Source organism: Zosterops lateralis (assembly GCF_965231275.1).
Source record: "Zosterops lateralis genome assembly, chromosome: 3".
Lineage (NCBI taxonomy): Eukaryota > Metazoa > Chordata > Aves > Passeriformes > Zosteropidae > Zosterops > Zosterops lateralis.
The window spans coordinates 58,011,700-58,036,560 of NC_139764.1; the positions used below are offsets into that span (position 1 = coordinate 58,011,700).

Genomic DNA, 24,861 nt, shown 5'->3' on the forward strand with positions numbered 1-24,861 from the left:
ACAGTTTCTCCTGCTCCAATATTCCAGACATTTGGAAATCTTGAAGAGAATAAAACACTGCTTGCTTGTGGCAGACACATGAATGACAATGTCATAACCTGCATCAGGTACCCACAATGAAGGACACGCACAGGGAGTTAGAGTCCCTGTCCCACAAGTTAAAAATCCACCAGTTACAAACACACCCATTCCCCTTCGGTATCTTTATAGAAGTGTCTAAGCGCAGATGTTGAAGTGTGAAATTGCTTCTGGTTATCAAACTCCGCTTTGCCCAGTGTCATGAGCAAGTTTGTATCCTGAGATAAAGACAGACAAAGCTATCAAGCCCTTCTTTGAGTACCAATTTAAAGTTCTACCATATCAACAAAAAGTATCTTCCAAAGTGTAGAAATATCTTATGCAAATAGAATTTGTTGACAGTACTCGAAAAGTAGAAAATAAAAACACGGTTTATTCTCCCACTGCATTATCGTCTAGTTGTTGTCTCTCTATAATAAGAAAATAGCACATGGCTTATGTATGGACCTGTCTAGTGTGAAGAAGTGGAAAAGATGCAAATCAACAAGTGCTGTCATTGAAAAAATACTTCAGGTCTTGAGTGCAAACTGTAATATCCTATAGAGATTAATATAAGCATGCCACGTTTATGGTTATTCATTATTACACTTCTGGGGAAATAGAACAATATATCTTGATAGTTTAAAATACATATTAGATCTTCTGAGTCTCTGCTGATTATTTTGCCCGTATTTCTGTCACAGTATTTCAAAATTACCTTGGAGGTAATCTGAATTTGTGAAGTTAGGAGAAAAATTGGCAAAAGTAACTTTCTTAGCCTTTAAAAGGGGATTTAAATGCTGACTGAAGCAGTCTCTCATCAGGAGACCAGGCAGAAAAGGGAAAGCAGGAGCAGCAGACAGCTAGCAATAACTTTGAACTGACCCTCAAGCCTCAGCTACCAAATGATGCTCTCAGGATCTCAGAGATTGTATTTCCCATAATGGGAAATAAAAATCCATTGTATTCTGCTCAAATGAACAAATTGGCTTGGTCACAAGACTCAGAAGCTAAATATTTCTAGCAAACACAGATACTTACAAAGTCTTCTTTTACAGTCTGCTCTTATTTTGGTCTTGGGAGTTGCTCTAAGAGCAATTTGGCCCACCTCATTTAAAGTGTAAACAGATCTCTCTATAGGTAGAGAGAAAAGTGCAAATTAATCAGTCAGCTTTTCTTTTGTCTTACAAAATTGGTGGGAAGGAGGAAAGGGCTGGAGAAACAAAACTCCCCTTGCTAAAGGGGGATCTAAAGGGGATCCTTTAGAAATACATCTGAATAAAAAAAGATGTCAGATGAATTCAGAGATGTAGTCTGCACACAAACAGTGAGCAGAATTAGAGAGCAATTCATGTTAACTGAGATAATTTTTAAAGCATTTCAGAGGAGCATGTCATGGCCTGGCTTAGAACATGGAACAGGCATTCTCCTGGTAGGCATGGAAAACACTGCTGAGGAGGTCAGAGTTTCAGCAGAAAGAGCATGAGGAGGGAAATGAGTATATAAGATGAATTTTGCAATGAAAAATTGAGTATTAGGCAGAACAGAGATGGTGGTTCAGAGGATGATAAGGAAACTCCACTGGCACAGGTGGTTTCTCAGCACATTCTCCTCTTGCACTGTTTGGGCACAATGGGGTCTCCTGGGGCAGCCCAGAGTTGGTCCCTTCTCCAGACCCTGTTCTAGTCACTGTGAAACCTTTTGGGCATGCAGCCACCTCTGGAAAGCTGAGCCTGAGCTGTCTGCAGATCCACCCGTGGAGAAAAGAGAGGTACAGCCTGGTAAAAGCAGCAGTGAAAAGGTAAACATTTCTTGCCTATTGCCTTCTTTTTCAACTGACCCCAGCTAAATGATCTTCTGTGGTTCTTGAGGAAGATTTATATGTGATAGCTAAGAAACTGCAGCTCTCATTGCAGGGTTATAACCAGCATCCCTTGACTCCAGTTCTCTGGGGATTTTTTTGCTGCTTTTACAGCCCTGAAGCTCTCCCCTTTAGAAGGCAGAACTCCCAAGAGCTGCATGTTTTCAACATCAACATTGATAAACCAGTCTACCATCAATGTCCTCCTGCATGTACACAAGCTCATTATCCATAACAGCTTTATTTTTATAATTCAGAAATTCTACTGAAAAATAAAACACCAACCCAACCCAAAGCCTATATTTGGTAGAAGGTCACACTCTGAACTCAGCTGTTTTTACTTAGCTGTGTTGAAGATACCAAAATTACCATGAGCTTCAACAAAATGTTGAGGTGGGACCTGCCAGTATCAAAAGGGCTGAGAAGAATAGAACTCACTGAGAGATCTGCTGAAAATCTCCCTGAAGCATACCCAGCATCCTTGGTAGCTCCGACAGGTAGCCATGAGTTCAGGTCTCCATCAACATACACTCCAATTTTCTGAACTGCTGGTGTGCTACCAACCAAAAAAAATAAGAAGAAGAAGAGGAAAACAAAGAATAACAAGGAGGAGAAGAGAGAAGAGAGAAGAGAGAAGAGAGAAGAGAGAAGAGAGAAGAGAGAAGAGAGAAGAGAGAAGAGAGAAGAGAGAAGAGAGAAGAGAGAAGAGAAGAGAAGAGAAGAGAAGAGAAGAGAAGAGAAGAGAAGAGAAGAGAAGAGAAGAGAATGAATAGGAGGTAAATGAGGAAAAGAAGGAAAAGAAGGAAAAGAAGGAAAGTTATGCTGGGTTTAAATTTCTTAGCATTTCAACCTGGAAATTGCACAGAGGCTAATGAACCAGCCCAGGCTCCCCTCCATCCTCAGCTAGATCTGCATCCTGCATTCCTCTCTATGTTTACAGCTGGGAAGAAATTGAATTAACTACATAGTATTATTTTAGCATAAACGAACAGGAAGACTGCACCAAAATTGATGACCCAGTGGGTGTTGCCCCTCCCTGAGTGTACTGTATATGCAGAGCTTTCTAGACTCAAATTTATTGGTTTGTCAGAAACTTTAGTTATTTTCATCAAGTTGAGTTTTACATTAAACATTCCTCAACTTAATTGGAACCATGCGGACACATTTGGGCAGCATCCATATTCCTGCTCAAATAAAAGGGGTACTTTGTTACAAATTCAGCATACTTTGCTGTTAAATTATATTTTGCTAGCAATTACAATTAAATATGAAGTTCACACTTAATAGTAGACCTTGTAATCGTGTGGGAGTAGTTCTCCTTCCGTGAACATCATGCCTGGGTGGGAGAAGGGAGAGCCCTGTAGCCTAATTTTAATAATGAAATAAACAGTAGTGCTGGTGATTAATTCAGGGATTTTAAGACAGAGCATTGCCAGGATGGAAATAGTTTAAGGAGCTTATTTAACCCTCTCACCTGCTACTTCTAGCTCACTCAGGAATCCCCACCACCCAATTTCAGATAGAGAGGAAAAGCACTGAGAGATTTGGGAAAGGATCAGGGGGTAATGTCATGCCTGGTTTTTCTTGCTTTTAGTCCCCTTGCGAAAATTGCTGAGGACAGCAAAATGAAGCTGCACAAAGATTTTGAGGTTCTCTTTTTTCAACCAATTGGTTTCTGAATTTAATAACAACAATTTTGTAAAAATGCTCCTCTTTTCTGGCATTTGTCTTCAAAAACAGGTGATGGTCAGAAAGTTGAGATTTCATTTTAAAATTCATTTAAATTATATATTTTATTTAAATTTAATTTAAATTTTATTATTTTATATTTTCATGCTTGTTCCTGTAAAAAGCAGGGTCTTTCTATTATAAAAACAGAATGTGAAATATTCCAACAATTACATGTTATGGTGGTATTTCTACTACCTTGAAACGTTACTACTGACATCTCATGGAATTACAGAGTACAAACAGTGGAAAACACAAAACATAAACTTTACAGGAAAACTTTCTCATTTCTATTTTTTTTTTCTGAAAACAAAGCTTTGAATTTGGATTTGTACATGAGGAAAAAATGAAAGATAAAGGGATCTAGGCCTGAGGAGACACTGGGATGAAATCTGCATTACTAAAACAAAGAAAACCCAAGATTAACCTAAAGAAAATATTTCTGCCCAGCTCAATCTAATTTCCTAGTCTTTGCCCTTAAAATCTCTTGCTGTCTTGCAAATGAACTTAATTTCCGCCTTGTCTTTCATGCAGTTGATGCTACCCAGCTACTGTCACCCATCAGTGCCAACCCAAGGCATTCCCTGCTTTCTCTCTGCTGAGCTAAGTTCAATATGTTTGAAAGAAACTTCCATGCATGTCCAACTCAGAAGAAAAGTAAATTATGAGACTGATGCTCTGTCAACAATTCAGAGAAGCTGCCCTGGCCAATGATGGCAGCTCCTTGCGTGTGTGGACAGACATTTGTGGCCATCTGGGGATGTGCATTATGCTGGTTTTGTCTGGGATAGAGTTAATTTTTTCCCAATAGCTGGTACAGTGATGTGTTATGGACTTAGCATGAGAATAATGTTGATCATACTCCAATATTTTTAGTTGTTTCTATGTACTGTGTACATTAAGTCAAGGACTTTCCAGCTTCCTATGCTCTGCCAGCCAGAAAGCTGGAGGGGCACAAGAAGGTGTGAGGGGACACAGCCAGGACAGCTGCCTCCAGCTGACCAAAGGGGTGTCCCATACCAGATGGCATCATGCTTGGTACATAAACTGGGGGGAGAGCTGGGCAGGGGCTGCTGCTCAGGGGCTGGCTGGGCATCTATTGGCAAGTGGTTAGCAATTGCATTGTATATCACTTGCTTTGTATATTTTTTTAAATTATTGATATTATTTTCTTCCTTTTCTCTCTTATTAAACTCTCTTTATCTCAACCCATAAGTTTTCTCACTTTTAACTTCCCCCATCCTGCTGGCAGGGGACTGAGTGAGGAGCTGAGTGATGCCTAGTTGTCATCTGGGTTTAAAGCACAACATGCATGTGTCACATGGGCCATGGGGATAGGATTTATACCCCCAGAAACGTGTTTTCCACACTGAGCATAGTGCAGAAATCTGCACCAAGTATCTGCTAGCTGAGGCATGGAATTTAAAGGAGTGTTTTCCTACTTCAGCCTGCATGTGTATCCTGTTTTTTTCCACCATTGTTGTTCTGCATAAAGCACACCTGGAGCAGCCAGCTCCATGCAGACGTCTTGGTTCCCTAGGATGGGGGAATTAAATAATTCAGAGCTACTGAAAGCATATCCTATAATCTTATCACCCTGTTTCTGATATTGCAGCAGGGAATTAAACCTACAGGAGCACACTGATCTCACAGAGCCTGCCTTACCGCTTCTCTGGAGTGACCTGCTGAACTCTCCCAGTCATCCCCAGAGCTACCATCCCTCTTGGTGGATTGGTCATCCACAGAATTGACATCTCTCTGGATGTTCCTAGGGCATAACAATCCACTTCCCCTGTTCAACCTTTTCTGCTTTTACCTTTCCTCTTTACCATTATAGTGGTAAATACTGGAGAGTCCATCTGCTTCAATAATAGATGAGTGCTGCTTGAAGCACTGAGGATCTCTTCAAACACCTTGGGGGTTCCTAAGATACATCCAAGCCAGAAAACACTTTTACTTGGTACAATTTAACTTCACGTTGGTCTCATGGCACTGCTTTTCACTGCAATTTCATTTTAAGCTGGGAATTATTTTTTTTTTACACTGAGACTTTTCTACAAAAATGCCAAACCTGACTGCACAAACTGCACATCGAACTTTGGAATCCATGCTGTTTGACTAGTTTTGAAATTTTACAAAATAATGATCTTTACAAAATCCAAGGGCTGCCTCCACTCTGTTACAAAGTCCCAGTGGGTTCCAAAGGACTTCCAAGGCCAGCACCTCATGATTTATTTCTCAAAGATTCTCACTGCCATGCTCCAGCTCATGCTTTCTCTGAGGGTGGCCAGATTTCACCAAATGTGGGCAGCACAAGAAAGATTCATATGAAAAGACAAAACTAGAAATATTCTACTGAGCCTAAGGCACTACATTTCTTTTAGGACTTGAACCTAATTCCCCATCTTTCTGCAAATATACCTGAAAAGGCATTCCATGGAAAATGAGGCTGCTTTGCAGCAAAAGATGCCTCCTGCTCTTTAAACGATCCCTCTTCAACAACACATATTCTCATCTGCACATTTTTAATAGAAGCATAATTTTTGTCATATGTTGTAATGAATAGCATACAGCTAAATGGTGCGTATAAGACTGTAATTCCATCTGGGAGTTTGTTGACATTGACAAACCGCTTGGGTTTTGCTTTTGTGGCTCATGCCATTACAGCAGCTCAACAGGATTACAATCCTGTTAGGTATAGCTGGTTATAGGCTTTATACCATATGATAATGATTGTACATTTTATTAAAGAAAGTATTTAAAAATTCAGTTGAAAATTCACATCAACCATCTGATAATATTGTATTAAAAATTACATTTGTGTTATTACCTGAGTGGCTGGTCTAGTTTTTTTTTTTTTTTAAGATTCCTCATCTCAGGCAATGAAAATACTTTAGTTGGATTTAATTATATCTATGCTGAGGGACCAAAGCATTTCCCTTGCAATTTTGTGGCATCACTACTTTTATAGGATATGAAAGCCAGAACATTGCACTGCCCGTGAAGAAAAGTGAACTCGACAAGTTTAGTAATTTCATAGTCTAAACCGAGTCAAACTGATACAAATAGGGAAAACTGCAGGTTTATATTTTTTTTTCTATAATTCTCAGTCACTAGCAATGATAGCAGTGGTAGTGCTGAGGATGGTTTAAAAACCCTGGCAAAAGTAACATTTTTCCTTCAATTCTATTGTAATTAATAGATCAGCCAATCCATGTATGCATTTCCCTGAAAATGAAGCTTATGTTAAGACACATTATCCTCTTGTCCTCAAATAAATGTGTTAAACCTGTGTGACAGGATCTTTCATTCTTCTGCACTTTACTCCCAGTTTGTCTGGATCACCACAGGTTTTAACAATTTCAGTAATGCAGCCTGTTTCTTGCATGGCTTCACTCTGCTAATTGGCATTTAGTTCACAATGAAATAACTGCACTTAATGACTTCAGCAAAGGCCAGATGTTCTAGACTGGATGGACAGGAGATATTTCTGATATGAACCCTTCCACTTATACAAACCACTGGAATGGCCAACACTTCCTGACAAATGACTGGAGGCACTGGCATGTCAGATGTCCTGCTGTTTCTGCCACTTTTCTCTGTGGAAAAGTTATAATCTGTACCATCCCCTGCACCAGATTTTCAGATTTCACTTTTTGCATCAAACATCACCAGCAGGAAAATCACAGGGATGGGTCACAGTAGCCCACAGACACAAGGCACATGGGAGGGAATGCAGCTACATTTATGGGACTAGATGAACTTTAAAAGTCCTTTCCAACACAACCTATTCTATAAATCTTGCCCTTCCTACTGCTGGCTTTACTGAGCTGCTGCTCACCCAGCACCCACACATCAGCCTCAGGCGCCTTGCTGTTTCTCCCAGACTTTAGCTCTGTTCACACACAGGAACTCTTGAAGACTGCAAGGGTGTAGACAGACTCACATCATCTCCAGACAGCAAAATTACAGAAAGAAACCAGAGGATAAAACTACCCGAAGAGTCAGTGGAAGTTATTGTGCTGAGGCCTGCACACTGGATTATTGTCTGGAGGCTCTGCAGGTGATGAGAAGCTTCTGCTCTAAAGGCCAAGCTCCCATTTAAAGTGTTAGGAAATACTGGGGTACATTTGCCTGTTTATCCCCATTTCATGCAGTTTTAGACTCCACTACGGACTAGGAAAACTGAAATTTCACTTTCAACATAATGGCACTTGCACTCTGTGGCTAGAACTTTCTCCATAGTACAGAAGTTTTGCAGGCATAGCTTTCACAACAAACTCTCCGAGAGGAGATGTGGTGCATACTGGCAAGAGATGTTTGCTAGCAGTTTTAAAACCAGCTACCCACATAACAGAAGTTATACCTCTCAACAGAGCTTTTTGCTTCCACAAGAACAGTGACAAGAACTGCTGGTTTAATTAGTGGCATGTTTCCTTTCTTCTCTTCTGGTGCTCTTAGCTGACAAAGCTGTATATGCAAAATGTTTGAATGCAGACAAACCTATTACTTCTGGGGAAGCCACACAGTGGCAATCAAATGGTTACAGCATTGACAGGGGAGTGGAGGGGGCTGAAGCAATACAGTCATTACATGTGGTGAAGCAGCCTTCTCATGGATCCTGGGCAACATCCAACAGCAACAACACAAATATCTAGGGTGGGATTTAGGGCTGCAGGTTGCTCCTACAGAAGTTCTCTGGAGATGAGGTGGAAGGAAACAGAAGACAACCACCAATGAATCTAGTTTTGCAGTGATTTAAGATGCCTAAATCCTTTCACTCAACATGTGTACTAAATTCTCATTAGTCTTAAAATACAACAATGATCAGAAAAGCTTAGTATATGATTCCTTCCCACAAGGCTCTGTCATTCTCATCCTATTTCTCATCATATTTCTCTACATTTGACCAAACAATACAGATTTTTCCTCTGTTAATAGTCTACAATTACAATTCCTGTTCTTTGTTTCAGCACAGATTTCTGAAGGTTAACTATAGGCTACAGTTTATAATACAATTAATTTGTAAATGTTTTCATGAGTAAAACAAAGGATATTATCTTAATTTAATGGGAAAAAAATTTAAACTACAGCTAAAAGCAAATATTAACTGCTTGATGCAAATGGCAGCAGTTGCCATGACTTTATGCATACATCAAATTAGCTCATATTTAAAGCTTTAAGGATTTATTTGTGTTTCTCATAGTCTTCCTGTTTGCCTTAATGTTATTTTACCATATTCTTCTAAATATGGGAAGTTTACTTGGAAATGTTTATTTTTTTTCAGTTCACCACAATTTCTTGAGATAATTATTTTAACATTGCCTTTATGGGTGGGCTGTTCCAAGTCAATGTGGTGCATTAAAATTTTCTTGAGAGAACCTGTTAAATTTCTTTGTGACTTTTCTCCCAGGGCCCAAAACTTTAAAAATGCTGTTCTTTTCTTCCTGAGGTAATTTTCCAGTAATGAGAGCTACTGGGCTTCTATGCAACCTATTCAAATCTTCTTCAAGGCATTTTCTTTCATTGTGTTCTTGACTTTTATGAGTTTCCTCATAGCTACCCAAATAATTTTCAAAGTTTCAGCACAAAATTTCACTATCAACAACTATCAGTGAGTGGACTTCAGGTTTTCCAGGCCTTTCAGATGGTGCAAACCGCTTTCAGATCCAGGAACCACTGCAGCCAGAAAAAACTGGCTCCCTGGAGATGGAGGATGTGAGAGAACACAGGGCTTCCTAGAGGGACCAGGGACACATTGCATGGATAAACTTTCAAAGGTCTGAAGAAAATTAATTCATGATCCATGATTCATGATTATAAATTAGCTCACCATCTACATAACCCTGTTTTAGGAAACCAGAGTAGGTACACACTGACACCCTCACAGACCCAAACACTGCATCACAACCATGAATCTCTTCTTGACACATCATACGACTATCAAAGTGTAGGATGATGGCAAACTCATTTGGAAGTCAATTTATCAAATATTCTGATTAAATGAGGTTAAACATCTGCTCTATTATTAGCAGTAGATGGTGACTTGGTGTACAAATTTTGGATCGATGTTACACAGATCTAACACAACATAGTCTGTGTCCTAAAGCTATGTAGAAGAAACACACCACAGAAATAAAAGCCATGCTACTCTCACTCTTTGTAGCTGGCAATTTGAGGGACAGATTTGCTCTGCACTTCATAGCAGTCACTGGCAAAGCTGGGAAACAATTCAAGACCTGTGTCCTAGCCATAAAACCATGCTTGCTCTCCTGGCATAGGCAGAATCAGGAACATGCCAGAGATGCAAAGCAAATGCCAAGTTGTAGAATGGGCCCCTGAAGTATTTTTCTCCCTGGAGAGAGATTAAAGTCTTGCAGTACTTATAAACACCTGCCTAATGACGATAGAATTGAATTTATTGCTTCTTGCAGCAAAAATGCCTCAGAAATAAGATACTAGATGCCCTATTGAGATCATCCAAAGCAGCATGTGTTGTAGCTATCACAAACTTCAGGTGATAGCCCAAAACATCTGCAGCACATGTACTATTTGGTGAACACTAAGGTGCAGCTTGTAGAAACTCTGCCTGGGACCCTCCAGAGGTTGTAAAGTAGCTGAGACATGATAAGACTTGAAAGGACACCTCACTTCATGATCTTCCATCACTATCCTTGCACGGCAGCTCCAGTGGAAGCACTGCCAAATGTCTAAGCCACGCACCTTCTCCTTCAGCTTATCACACTCTTAGGTTAGTGAAAACACATTTCTGAGGCTGTAATAATATGTTTGAACAGTGATCTTAACACAGAACTGCTGCACCTTTTCCTTTGGGAATCAACTATCCTCCAAAAGCACTTATGCTACAAAGTATTTGTAAAAGAAGACTGGGCTTCAAAAATCTTAATCAAATGCAACATTTCAAACAAATCTTTGTAATCCCTCTTGAAACATCTACAAGGTCAAAAACCAAAGCTGTGCCATAACCAGCATCCATAAGAACAAATAATATCACACCTATACAAAAAAACTTTCCATCTCTACCATGTATAAAGTTGGTATGAGTAAAGGTAATGTCCATGAAACTAAATTTGACAGTGATGTTAAAGGTGAGGAACTATAATTTATATATTGCCTGTAACATGGTCAAATTCCTGATAGAAATGGCAAAACAATCTAAACTGCAGCCACCTGATATTGTTGGATTTCTTTTCTCTTATTAAAAAAAGAGAAAGTTTTCATGACTTTTTATTGACAGAAGATGTAATCAAAATGGTCCCTTTTGATTGGAGAGATTTAATCATGCAGGTTGAGGAGGAACCCTATTTTCAGGTCATAAATTAGGTGAAAAAGATCCATGTTTATTTATTTTCATTTCTTCTCCTCTGGACAAAAATCCCTATTTTATTATCTGGAACAACTGGCAAATATTTTAAAATATGGTCCTTACAAATTTAGCTTCATTCCTCAGATCTCAGGCCAACAACAGCTAAAAGAAAAAAAACCAAATAAATTCTTGCCCCGTTCACCCTTTCACCACCTTCACAATTCTGTTTCTCTCAGGAAAACTTAAGAGAACTGGTGAACGTTGCAGTGTGCCAGAGAAGCCAGTACACACAGGCTATTTTAGATCAAAGGGAGAAATGCCTCCTGAAGTGCCAAGAGCTTCCTCGCTACTATACCAAAAAAAAGTGCCAGTTCATCTTTTCTGATGGATTAAATATTATGGAGAGAAAGTGTATCTAATAAGGGCAGAGCTGGGTGACTAAAGATGTTATGGGCTGGACAAATGCAACTTTCAACTCCTTTTGGAAATAGCCCATCCTGCTGCACAAAGGTGACGTACTTCACATGCCAGCTTCAGCCCTGGACCAACTTCAGCCAGCAGTAGATAAGTAGATCCAAGAGCAATGTAATTGTCCCAGGAAGACATTGGCACATGAAGTAGATCCACTGCAAAACCAGAGCAAGCTCAGAAAGAAAGAACCTCAAGGACATTTTAATACAATTTTCCACAAATTAAGCTAGAAAACTAACTGGATAGATATATTCATAGTTCATATTCTTAACTCAAATGATAACAAAAAAAGGTTTTCTACTTCTTTAATTTCTGAGCTATCCTCAGACTGCTAGTCTTCACCTTTGAGCTGGCTGCTAATCAACCAGATTCTTTAAAAAGTCTTGCTTCCTGACTTTCAAAGGATTGAAGCAGCTACCTCCTCTTGACTTTCTTTCTCTGCAATTGCTGATTTCTTTTGTACCTTTTTAAGCATGTGACCTTGAAACAAGAGGCTTTAGGCAGCAATTTGAGCTCTTTTGACACTCCTGAAGGCATGTTCATTTAATCATTTTCTATCAGAAGTGCCCCATGTGGTGAGACAATGTCCATCACCCAGGCTTCTGTCTCCCACAGTGGCTGTTGCAGAGGTGGCTTAAGGAGAGCACATGAAACAAGCCACTATCTGAAATCTAATCCTCATGCTCCTTCTGCATCCTGCTGTTAGATTTCAGATGTTAGAAGGAATATCACTGCCTTCCCAATAGGATCTGGTTTGCACCTTTTATCCATTAATTTGTCTAGTCTATTTTGAAACTCTTGATGTGTTCTGACTTCACACTTTCTTGCAACAGCCAGTTTTAGAAGTTTATTACAGGCTTTGAAGAAAGGCACTTTTAAAAATCTGTTTTAAATTACATCCAATCAGTTTCAATACATGTTCTCTGATCCAGTATTGTAGGATTTGGTAAACAAGTTTAGCACTCATCTTCTGCACTGCCTTCTTGATGCCATAAATCAGCTTCATCCCTCTTCAGCTTCCTCTCCAAACTGAAGTGAAACCATAAGCCTGCTATTACATTTTTGCAGCAAATTTAGATCTTTTTTTAAGAAAAATATGTTCTTCTTGAGATGCAGAGACCAATTGTATGTGATACTCAAGGTGTGGAGGCACAAAGATTTTCTACATTGGCAAAACGTCATCTTTGGTCATGCTCTCAGTACCATTCCTGAGATGGGCAATTTTAGCAGCAGGTACACACAGAGTCAATGCTGATAGAGAACTGCTAACTCAGCATGGCTTGGACTGTTCTAAAGCACCACAGAATTGTTTTGGAGATGCTTAAATTAACTCCAAACAAGAGGCTAGGTCACACAACAACACAGGATAATGCCATGCAGAGATGCTTGCTTCAGCCTTGGAAGATTTACAACTACACAAAGGCAGTGCACAAACTCCTCCTAGATTTGGTGGCAGCTTCTCCATCTAGGATGCCTACAATGACAGGGCATCAGGCCAACAGCCCTCCTGTGTGTTTGAAATGGCTTCAGAACAGTACCTCTCTTTTTGGGAGCCCTCTCCTCTCTCCCCAAGCCCGGTATCTGGTGTGAACAACATCTGCAGTTCATGTACTACAGAGTAAATAATTACCAGAAAAAATCACTAACAAATTCTCCACAATTTAAGACTTGATTTCAGTCACCAAGAAACTTTACCAGTATCCCACCTGAAGGGCAAGACATAGCTGTTATGTGACAGTGGAGGATGGAAAGTATGAACAACTTCCTCTTCACCCAGTGCTGTACATCTTCTCCCTCCCTGTGTATGTCACTGATGCACCTCAGAAAATATTTATGAGTTCTCATTCAAGTACTTCAGCTGATAAATTTAATATCATATTCCCCGGGGTAAGCAAAAAATAAAATATTGCATTGGCCTTCGCACATGTGGAGATTATATTACTTTACAATGAAACCCAGCAAGCTGCACATTACAGTTTTTACCACAATCTCCTTGGTAGGAATGTTTCAAATACATTGCATATGTGTGAATACAATATAAGCATACTGAAATGCTTTGAACACTGCAATACATCAGACACTTGAGTCAGGGGGAAAAAAAAAAAGCCTTCACCTATCTCACCTACCTTGGCTCTTATCTCAAGTCTGTGCTGGACAATGGTGTTCTTTGGCCTGATGGATGGTGCTACTTATAATGTATGAAGGGAACTTCCAAAAACGGGATCTTTGAGCACATCCCCCAGACCTTTTAGCTTGTTCATTAAGTCTCTCTGTGAAGGAAAGCAGATGAGAGTGTTTGCCCTGTGTGGTACAGCTCCCACAAAAACGGATTAAAGGTGTCACAGCTGTACAACAAAGTCCTTGGCTTTAGCAAACACATTTCTACACACCGTAAAAGCCCAAACATCTGACGTGCTGGGGTTTTACAAGGCTGCAACGCTGGAAAGTGGGCATAGAAACCGACAAAGCGTTCAAAGGCATTCGAGAGTCACATTCCACCTGCTCCCGCAGCCCGGGGCTCGGCTGCCGCCTCCTGCCTCGCCAGGGAAACGCCGCCGGGCCCCGGGAATGTGCCCCACACCGGCACCCGGGACAAGGAGAACGGGCTTTGGGGTCCCCGTCCTCCCAAACGAGGCTACTTCCCCTTCTACGCTTTGGGAAATTGCAGCTCATAAGCTACAGGCACCCGTCCGTGCAGACCTCCCAGTCTGAGACTCCTCTAAACTCTGTTTTTCAGGAATAAAGCATGCTTGGTAGCTTTCTATGCTTAAAGCAAAACGTCCATATGCATGAGCATTATTCATTCCTAAAGAACATTATTCCTAAAGAACAAAGCACTAGCAAGCTGGTGCTTCCAAGGACTGAAAACACACGGTCAATGAACATTTCCCAGTGACTTACCAACTTCCACGCAGGAGCTTGGTGGCACAGGCAAATACTCATCACCATTTTTATCCATTAAACCACAGTCTTCGTTTTGGTTTGTTGGGGCTTGTTTCGAGCAGGGGGAGTTGGTTGTTTGGTGGTGTTTTTGGTTGTGTTGCTTGGTTTATTTTATACACTGCAGCCTTCATCCCAGCAGAACCTTGGATCATTCTCAGGGTCTGCTGGTTTGCTTTCAAATTTCCTGAGACAACTGTAGGAACCATAGCATGACTGCATGTTTAAATAAAACGTACATGCCAAGAGACTTGAACAGGATGGCACACACAGCCCTTCTTTCCTACCTGATACTATCTTGAGCTCTGTAATGTATCTTTAAAATGGCACATGTATGTGACTGCATGTATGCATCTTTCTTCTTCCACTCTTCTGTCCCTTGACTGTTCTCCCTATACTTTACTATTCATATTACGGATTTTTATCAGCAAAAAATCAAGGGTGAGAAAGGAGCTCGAGGCTCGCTGCCAGAGTGTCTCTATTTCATCGACTCAGCCTCTTGCAATTGTTGCTCTGCCTCCACCTCCTACTTACCATGTTAACCAGTCTGCCTCTTCCCTTATTATTATAAGAAAAATCACTCAAAATTTAGGTCCAAACAGTAGCTTCAGCAGTGTTTTCACACAATTACAAATAGAAGAGGCACATATATTTCTGATAATTTTTATCTGAAAAGGACATTTATTTGGGCTTGAGGGTCAGATAGCATGATGATGTTGTTCACAATGATTAAAAAAGGATCAAGACACTGATTTTAAAAGAAAGTGTAAAAGCTGGCCTGCTGAGAAACAACTGCTAGATAACCATGAGAGAAGAGTCAGAACCAGCTAAGATTTTCATTTGGAGGGATGAAAGTCAGTCCTTTCAGAAACAGGATTTGAATTTATTTTTTTTTTTTCAAGTACAGTAGCTTGCTAAGTTCCATGCTTGTAAAGGCACTTCTTGTACACACGCAGACAAACATTCTATTTTGCTGCTCTGAAAACAGCAAAGCTGAAGGGTGTTACTAGACTTTTGTCCATTCAAATAAATGGATGAAAAGGAATATATACCATAGCTCTATTGACATATGAACACTTTTATATATATGGATATCTAAGGGTGTTTCATTTTTTTGTGGAGGGGTTCTACAAAACATGACCTCAATTCCCTTAAACACAGTCTTAAAACTAGAAACCTCTTGGTTTTTTCCTCCATTTGCCTTCCTAAACCTGTCCTAAGCATCTGCATTATGTTATCCAACACACTGGCTGCTAACAATACAATCAATACAAAAGGTTACTTAGGGGTCATGGCTTTTTTCTGTCCTCAAAATACAAAGCTTATTTTAACAGGGATTTGAACTCTTTCACTGCAGAAAATGTCTTAGAACCGCTAAGGTGAGAAGGAAAAAAAAAAGCATACTGGAAGTACAATTTTTTTTTTTTTTTTTTTTTTTTTTTTTAAATATGAAAGCAGGTAATAAACTTTTTTTTTTTCTGCACATCCACATAAAATACATTTTTTCAGTTTCACTGAAACTTGACTGTAAATTTTATGGGACAGGAATTGGCATGGCTGGCACTGACATAAATGCCTTTTTCATCACTCTTGGAAAATAGTATCTGTTTGCTTGCACATTAGTATATTTTAGAACATCAACATACTAACACTACTGTTCTGCTTTGAAGTGTAAAACTTACCTCAGACCTTAGTCAGACTACAGCAAAGATTAACAGATTCCTGACATTGACTGAGCTATAGGACAAGCTAGATTGATTTGTACCAAAATATTTCCTCCCTTATATATTTTTATATGACTCTGTTTTGTACCTATTAATCTTTCAGCGGTATAAAGTATTAGATATCAATAAAAGATTATTTTTAAACAAATCCATCAGGTACAATCCAAATTGTCTTTGTGTATTTTTTTTAAAACATAGTTGTTACTTAAAGTATCCCCATTTCATGTAATACTGTGTTGCTCAGAGGTCCCAGCGAAAATATTTTAAACACATTTACTTACAAACTACAAAAAGTCCACAACTGCTTTTGAATTGGAAATGAGGGGGAAAGCTCCTTAAGACAAAGTGATTTTCGGATTAGTTTCCATTAGCTCATATAACATGACTTTGACACTTTCAGAATGAAAAGGAAGAAGCATGGTAACAAATGGCTGAAAGTTCAGATATTTGTATAATGATTTTCTTCTGTAAAAGACTATCATAATTTAGAGTAGATCAAGTACATGAAGCAGTTGATGTGCACTTAGGCCTTTTTGTGGTGGACTTTCATACACAAATAATGCCAGTGCACCAAGAAATTATGAATGCATGTGGGATCATTACATACAACACGTACTAACCACTCCATCTGCCTGCTCAATTTATTAAAGCAAATCTCAAAACAAACATTTGCTTGTTGACCAGTGACTGAAAACATTTCTGTGCATTTACTTAAATGTCTAAAACCATTGAAAAAATAATTTGTCATTACTTCTGCTTTCCTTAAGGCTGAAAAATACAAACCACATCTGTGCTCACCTAACAGCTATCTGGTCCAATGGTCTTGATGCCTAAGATTTTTAGCTTATATTTTTCACGTATTTGTAGCTTTGTAGATCACTACTGCATGGCTGTAGCTCCTAGTAATTTTCCTGTCCTCTTTCCCTACATTTAGGAACAATAAACAAACCTCCTAGACACATTCCCAAAATATTGTTTTGTCTTACTCCAAGAAAAAAAAAAATAGCTGCAAGGATGTTCTGTTTTCCAACTAGAATCGGGACTAGAGGTAACAGAATTGGGGCAAAGAAGCCCCTGGGCTGCTTCTAGTGGGGCAGGACCCTGGGAATTATTACCTAACCAACCAACCTTTTAACTGGACAATATGTGATAGGTATACTGATCCATTAACCTTATAAAAATGGTAAAATTACTGTACCATGTGCAGTTTTTTGCCATTTTGTGTACCTGAAAGCTTTCAAGTAAAGGTTTGCTTTTATGTTATCACTCCAACGTTTTTAGGGAAGATCTGTTTTATTTTCCAGACATCAGACTAACACAAATTACAAATCCTAAGGCTCCACATCCCAAACTTATCTTCATGAGACCTTCAAGGCTGATAAATATGTTCAGAGTTCCTTCACATCCCAGGATGAGAGACCTTCGTAGTCTCCAGGAAAGGGAGCAGGATCCAGGGACAATGCTTGCAACCAGCTTCAGGGACACACACACGAGGAACACTGGCTTGCAGCTGGCATATTCAGGTTTTCCAAAACAAACAAGGAACAAAATCAGACAGGCAGAGGCAATTCTAAACCAGAAATGTTATTAAACAGAAAATATTTGGGCCGATGCCTAATTTTTTATGGTATATTTTGTGGTTTATCATTGAATTTTTTTTTATATGTGGGATTAGCTCTCACCCTTCATAAAGTACTTAAAGCATTAAATAAGACAGAAACATTATTTCCTTGGCAAAGCAGGCAAAATAAACGATGCTCTCCAAATTAATGGCTGAAGCCCACAAAAGTGGGCTTTTGTGCAGCAGAAGGTATACTGCTGACAAGCCCTGATGCCCCAACAGTTGTACTACTGCAAAGCACACCAGTAGATTACGGGATGCTGCTGTGAGCAAGCTGTCCTAAAACGAAAATATCTTCAAGTGAGTTCTCAGGCTCACACCTTAGAAACACACACACCCCCTTTTACCCAGAAGTAGCAGAGCAGCTGTGCCATTATCCCTCACTCCAAGGGACTGAGACAGTGAAATATGCACTGTCATGGCAAAGAGGGGAGGTCAGGTACCACCAATTGATGGAGGCCCATGACTCCATCAAAGCAGCAACTGTGCAAGCGTGGAGCTGGTGCTGCTACACAAATACTCCAGCTTTTATGACCTACAGCAAAACAGATAGAAAAACAGCAGTGGCCCAGATGACACACATGCGGCTCTGAAAGAAAATGAGCTTAACTGGTTTCAAGACTTAAATTATCACATAGGATGTTCTCCAATGTTCTCTAGAAATGTGTTCTCGACACCTTCACAAACACTTATTAGAATTTCTTCAAAGCACTTAATTAGCTCTCTACTTCATGGTGAAACATAATTTAGGCCTGAAAACACCCACCCTTCCATACCAAACCACCCAAGCCCATTAGTTCAGAAAAAAAAAAAAAATTCTGACACTTGCCAACAAAAAGCCACAAAACGTACACCATTGAGCAAACCATTCTGTGTTACGCCAGTTTCAAAAGAAAAAACATGCAAGTGACATTAAATACAATAAACATAATTCAGGGTCAGTCCTGGAACCCTATGAAGTCTTATTTCCATTCCCATGTTTAGTGCTGATTACATCCATTCTGGAGACCAGTAATGTACATATCCCTTTGGCAGGGGGGCTGCAACCTCAAGTAGAATCCCAAGGCCTACTCCAAAATCTTATCAGAAATCCTGCAGGACGTATCAAAATCCGCACATCTTCTACAGCTAAATAAAAAAAAAAAAAAATACCCTTGATCAAGAAAACATGAAGATATTGGCTCTCTTGAATCTACAAAGCAGGGGCCTCAGAGAAGCATTTACTAAGTGATGCATCATGAAGGACTAGTAATCACTTCCTTGACGATTTAGAAAAATAAACTCCTACTAAATGTCAAGTTTAATCAAAAGCTGCGGGTGGAATTTGGTTCTTAGGAAGTTTTTGAAAATAAAACCTTAGGGATAATCTTAAGTAAAAAGCATAAAGCAAATTTAATCGGTCCTCCAATGCTTACCCTGCATAGGCTCCAAGGTCACTTCTTGGAATGTTCCATTTCCTGGAAAAGCCCTAATTTGACACGCAAGCATTTTGGTAAGAAAATTCAATTTCAAGCTAATTTCTTCTTTCAAAAAATATTTAGGAAGTGTTGATTCTACTACAATGAAAAAAACTTGGCATGAAAAGATGACATTCCCTAGTACTAACATTCATTACTACATAAAATGGTGACACTAAAAACCAACACATTCCTGAACATTTACTGAGGTGTCATTCCATTGCAGCAAAGGTAACACTGCCTAGCAAACTTGCTTGTAAACTACAGCTCCCCTTACTTGAATCCCTTCACAGTAATTCAGAGAAAATGTAAAACCAGCTACTGCTAGTGTTGCCATTCCACTGGTACAAATAAAGCACAGAAAACATTTTGATGTTATTTCTCTCACACGAAGTTAAAACATGTTAAATTAATATTCCGTAAACTTAGTGTGAGCTGGACTCTACTCAACCTGTTTGCAGGTTTAACACATACAAATTAAATCATGGAATAAATTGGGTTGGAAAAGATCAGAGTCCAACTACAAACCTAACACTGCCAAGCCCATTAAAACCTCCTTTCAGATGGTTGTAGTGGCATGGTCTCCCCCAAGCCTCCTCCAGGTTTAACAATCCCAGCTTCTTAACCGGTTTTAAGAAAAGTACATCTGAGCTCAGCTGGAGAAGATGCCTGCTTTCACTCTTACACTTATGACTAAGGATATCAAGAAGAGTTACATACCATAAGGAAAATTTAAGAGCCTGAAAACAGATGAACCTTCCTATCTTGTCAGCCCCACATACTCGTATTTTACACATCAGCATAATAGTGCAATTCCTTATGACTCACTCCACTTAAGAGCTACTCTGCAGAAAATTTGAGACACATAAATATTACAGGAGGGAGAAATAAATCACACCTTCCAGTCTGAATCCCTTACTGCAAAAAAACAGATAAAAAAAATCCCATTCTGAACATCAATTTACTACTACAGAAACCAGAACAGTGGCCAAGTTAGGAGTTAAACACTGCCTCATATGAGCAAGTGAGAATTTAATTACTTGGCGACCCTACCTACCCAAAATTACAGAATCAGATCTACAACCACTCGACTATACTAGTTACAAGATGCTATCACTCATAATTTGAGGCAAAAGAACAAGGAAAACGTTTGTGTCCAGTAAGTTCCCTGGATAAATAAAAAATGATTTATAGAAATCCTTCGACATCTCAGACTTGGGAAATAATCAAGGCCATTCTCATTAGTCTCAGCAGAGGGACCCTAATTCTTATCACAGAGGCAGCAATACTTTAGACAAGTTACTCAGAATGCTAGAAATTCAGACCAAAGCACTACCAAGCAAGGATAGTATTTAACTGTCTGCATTACTGCAACTTGAATCTGTGCCATGTTCTAGCTGGTAACTTCTGGGGTAGGAGTAGAAAACAGAATTCCCCTAAAAGAGGAATGGGACTGACACAGTTAAAATACTAATAAACTGCATCAACATTTGCAAAGTTTTTTGCATCTTTTGATGCTATCCTTTGCAACTCAAAAACAACTTTTCCACAGACACCAATAACCACACATACGCTAGACTGGTTCAAAATTTATTTGCCATTCATTTCTTGCACTTGAAGTACTCTTCAATGACGTCTTTGGCCTGAGATTCCTTGCCATAGTCCTGTAACACAAAATAACCCATTATTAATATACAGACCCATCCTAAATTTTACAAACTATTTTTCGCAAGGACAAATGGGATTTTTACATTTCTTCACAAGGAATTCCCAAGATTCCACACAAGTAAGCTCAAGCAATTTTCCAGTTCTTCCCTTGTTTTTTAATAAGGCTATTCTAATTAAGTACTGTTCTATTACATTCAAATGTAACACCCACTGACAGGGATGCAAACAATACTTTCTGCTTTAAGAAACTTAAGAAAAAAGCAGCATAACTATGAAAATGCATGCAGAAGGTGCTAGTCTTGATTGTGAAGATGTAGCCATCTGTTGGGACCTCAGAGACCACAAAGTCTTCAAGGCTCGTACTGTGGCTTTACTTTGCCAGTGTTATTGTAAAAGAAGCTCTGCAAAACATTTTCAAGTTGAGCAGACACACCACACTGGCTTTTTTTCTTTAAAGCAAAGCTTCTTATGTTCTAGGTAGGCCTTTCCCTTTAATGATTATTGGCAGGTAGGCATAAATACTTTGAGGACAAAACCACTAACTTACAAAATGTACATGAGTAAATAAAATGACAGGGACTCTGAAACAGGAAAGTAGCTTATGTTCACTTTTAACAATAAAAAACTACGGAAGAAAAAAAATTAGGGAGCTGTACCTAATGGCTCCTTATCTAAAGCAACCTTCGGTTTACCACTTATTTTCAGAAGTGAAGAAATAAAGACATAATGAGCAATCTTACTTTGACAACCACACAACTGCAGCCCACCACTTTGCGAGGTTTTCCTTCTCTGTCGATCTTGCAGAGACCCACCCACTCGCCCAGCTTCTTGTTGTCATCAACCTGTGCAGAGCATCACATCACATCAGAATCACTTGCCATTTCTGGCACACGTGGCCCCAGCCCGGAAGCTGCTGTACTGTCAGAAGTTTTGGGTAACGGATGGCTGCTCTCCTCACAGGCATCAGCAGAGGGAGCCAAGGTATCATCATTGTACAGCTCGAGCCTCCATGGAGTCACGGGAATGCTCCTCCTGCCCTCCACTCCCAGCAATAATTAAATTTCTTATTACACAGGACACCAGAATTCACCCCAACTGTGCAAAATAACCAATCCACACCCCTTGCCATTTACATCCACAGGTTTTGTACTTGGAAAAACAGCAGTCACACAATCTGCCTAGGTAAGCCATACACAGAATTACAGCAGTGTTCTAAAGGTTCAGCTCTCTACATGCTGAAACAAACAGCACTGCTGTTTCAGACTTTTGCCTCATGTTGACACTCACCTTTATTAAGTTGATCTGATGTTCTGCACAGAGTGCTTCAACTAATTTTACATATGTGGGCTCATCGCAGTTTGAAGCCAGAACACAGAGATGGGCTTGGCGTCTGAAAAAAAAAGAGAACTGATAGATGTTACTTCAGACACTAAAATTTCTTGATAATCAAAATCAAAAATAATTGAATTCAGCACATGCATCTATTTCTACAGAACCACTTCCTAAGTTTTCACTGTTGGTTATGAGACATGGTAAGCTTTTGCAATATTAAATTTACTTTTGATGTGATTTGTCACTTTTTGTTTTTCATATATACATTACAGGCTATTAATAAATTGTTACCTTTATCCTCAGATTCTATTCCTGTTTTGAAAGCTTCTGAAAGCTTTCTGAAAGCCACTAAATAAATTTTCAGCCATTAGAAAAAGGTCTGATGATGGGATAAACACCAGATCCCCCTACAGAACTGTCACTTTTACAAAGCAACCAAGTTACAAGCCACTTTTTCTTCTTTACCACAGATTACAGCAATTTAACATTAGAACTTTAATTACTAAAAGCTTGAATTTCCACGTCAATGTGTTAAGTTCTTCAGAACAATCTTTTCTACTTACGTTCAGAGAAGCTGTTATGACAGGGCCCAATTGTAATTAGGATCTTTGTATACTGTGGTACAATGTTAAGATACCAAGGGGATACCTGACAACAGAGAGAGCTGAGTAGGTCTTCTATGCTTAACCTAATGCAGTGTGACCTCTGCAAACAAAGTCCGTTTTCCCTAGAAAGACCTTCATCAGGATTATCACCAGAACACCAGAAACGCTTCCAACAAGAACCATCACACACAAATGTGTACAAACCTCTCACACACATCATCCTTTTAACACACAGCTTATAAAGCTGTATCTGAACTCACAAGAACTCATATAAACCGACTGTCAGTCACTCAAGTTGAATTTCTCTGCCCTTGTTTAGTATCTTGTCCCAGAGGTTTCTGCATACAGGTTTGTCAGACAGCAGTTGTCACTCACAGGAGTGAAGGGGTATCCGACTAGCTGTGAAGTCATCACCCAAACACTGTAGCTTCACATTAAACCCGATTTTTCTTATGAGACAAGTATGGATTTGCATATGAACACACACATACACAGTGTGTATACATCTGTGTCTAAGTACCTATATATACAGATATACTTCACCCTACAAAAGACTGCAACTGATTACCCAATGACTGGCACATAAGTTTAATTTTGTTTCAATACTGCACCTTGACAATTTACTTACTGTTGCAACATACAAAAAAAAGGTAAGAAAAGCTATGAATTTAAGTCTTCCAGGAAAAGTCTGAAATACAGACTAACCAGATTAAAATCTTATCAAGCTTTGAGAATACTTTATTACCTCTTAAAACATGAGGTTCTTGAGACTCAGATTTTCATAGCTACATACAGCAATCATCGTTCCATTATCTTCACGAAAACCATACACCCACGTGAACACTCGATGGCACTGGGGCCACAAAATTAAAAAATCTGGTATAACAGATGCAGCTGTTCTTGAATCATCCAGTTTAAGTTCTATATATTTTAAGATTCCACTTTAAGGCTCCAAACCAGAGATTACAAAAGACAAGAATTACTGGCAGAACTATAATCTTGCGTAAGTTTTAAACTGAACACCTGGACAAAATGGCCACTGCAGGTGTTCACCATACCTCATTACAAGGTCTCACCCAGTTTTACTATTCGCAGTAGAGCAACTGGTGCCACCACACTTACTTGTCCAAGGCTTTGGCTGCTTCACGGATACCGCGAGCAAGGCCATCGTGGATAAGTGCGGTCTTCAGCACTTCTTGCAGAGCGGTGTTAACATCCATTACACCTCCAGCAGTAATGCTAAAGAGAAGACACACAATGTTCTGACCGTGCCAACAACTTCCCACTAAAAGCAAAAGCTTCCCGTTCACCTGCAAGCATCCGGCCATTTAAAAAAGTACGTAAGAAAAGCAAGTTAAAAAACTAAGCCAAAGGAAGAACCGACGAAGGATGAAATCGAAAGAAGCGAAGGCATTAAATCCTACTGGCGAGCCAGCGGGCCATGCTGCCTGCATGCTCCTTTGGCGAGGAGAGGCCGCCATGCGCACAGCGGCCCCGCCAGGCACAGGGCACAGGGACCCCGCGCCCGTCTCCCGGCCCGCAGGCAGCAGCAGCAGCCCCGCGCCGTGGCCCGCACACGCGGCACGGCCAGAGCTCCCAAGCGGACGCGCAACGGAGCGACCCGGCCCCTCCGCCCGCCGCCCCCGACGGCCCCGGCCCTGCTCACCCTTCCTCGGCCATGGCGCTCTCGGTGGGTGCGGTCCCCGCCTGGGTTCCTACTGCAAATACAGACACAGGCCGCCCCGGTGAGCGGCGCCGGCCGCCCCGGGGCCCCCGCCCGGCCCGCTCCCGCCGCGATGCCCCGAGGGCCGGGGGGATCCCGCCCGGCCGGGCCCCGGCGCCATCGCGGACACTCACCCGGCACCGCCGCGCGCCGCTGCACAGAGAGGAGGCGTGGCTGCGGCCGCGCGCTTTTATAGCGCGGCAGGACCCCGGGCCGGGCGGGAGTGCGCGCGCGCGCCGGGGCTGCCCGCCGCGGTGCCTGATCTGCGGCCTGAGCGCCCCGTGTCCGCCGGAGATGGAGATTTGGGCCGGTCTGGAACCAGCTGCTGGGAAGTGCTTTGACACAGG

The 24,861-nt window shown here is 40.4% G+C and overlaps 2 protein-coding genes across 3 annotated transcripts in view; both read right to left on the reverse strand.

Moving 5' to 3' along the window:
- Window positions 1–24,861, reverse strand: part of LOC310907637 (ectonucleotide pyrophosphatase/phosphodiesterase family member 1-like) — a gene marked incomplete at its 5' end in the record, with an annotated part of 520,596 nt that overhangs the window by 46,707 nt on the left and 449,028 nt on the right. The window lies entirely within an intron of this gene.
- On the reverse strand, window positions 20,761–24,682 carry RPS12 (ribosomal protein S12). The gene is made up of 6 exons (XM_083856181.1): window positions 24,649–24,682; window positions 24,458–24,509; window positions 23,914–24,030; window positions 22,142–22,244; window positions 21,595–21,696; window positions 20,761–20,850 (listed from the first exon to the last, which is right to left on the reverse strand). The coding sequence occupies exons 2-6, from the start codon at window positions 24,469–24,471 to the stop codon at window positions 20,788–20,790; spliced, it is 399 nt and encodes a 132-aa protein (XP_083712307.1). The 5' UTR covers window positions 24,472–24,509; window positions 24,649–24,682; the 3' UTR covers window positions 20,761–20,787.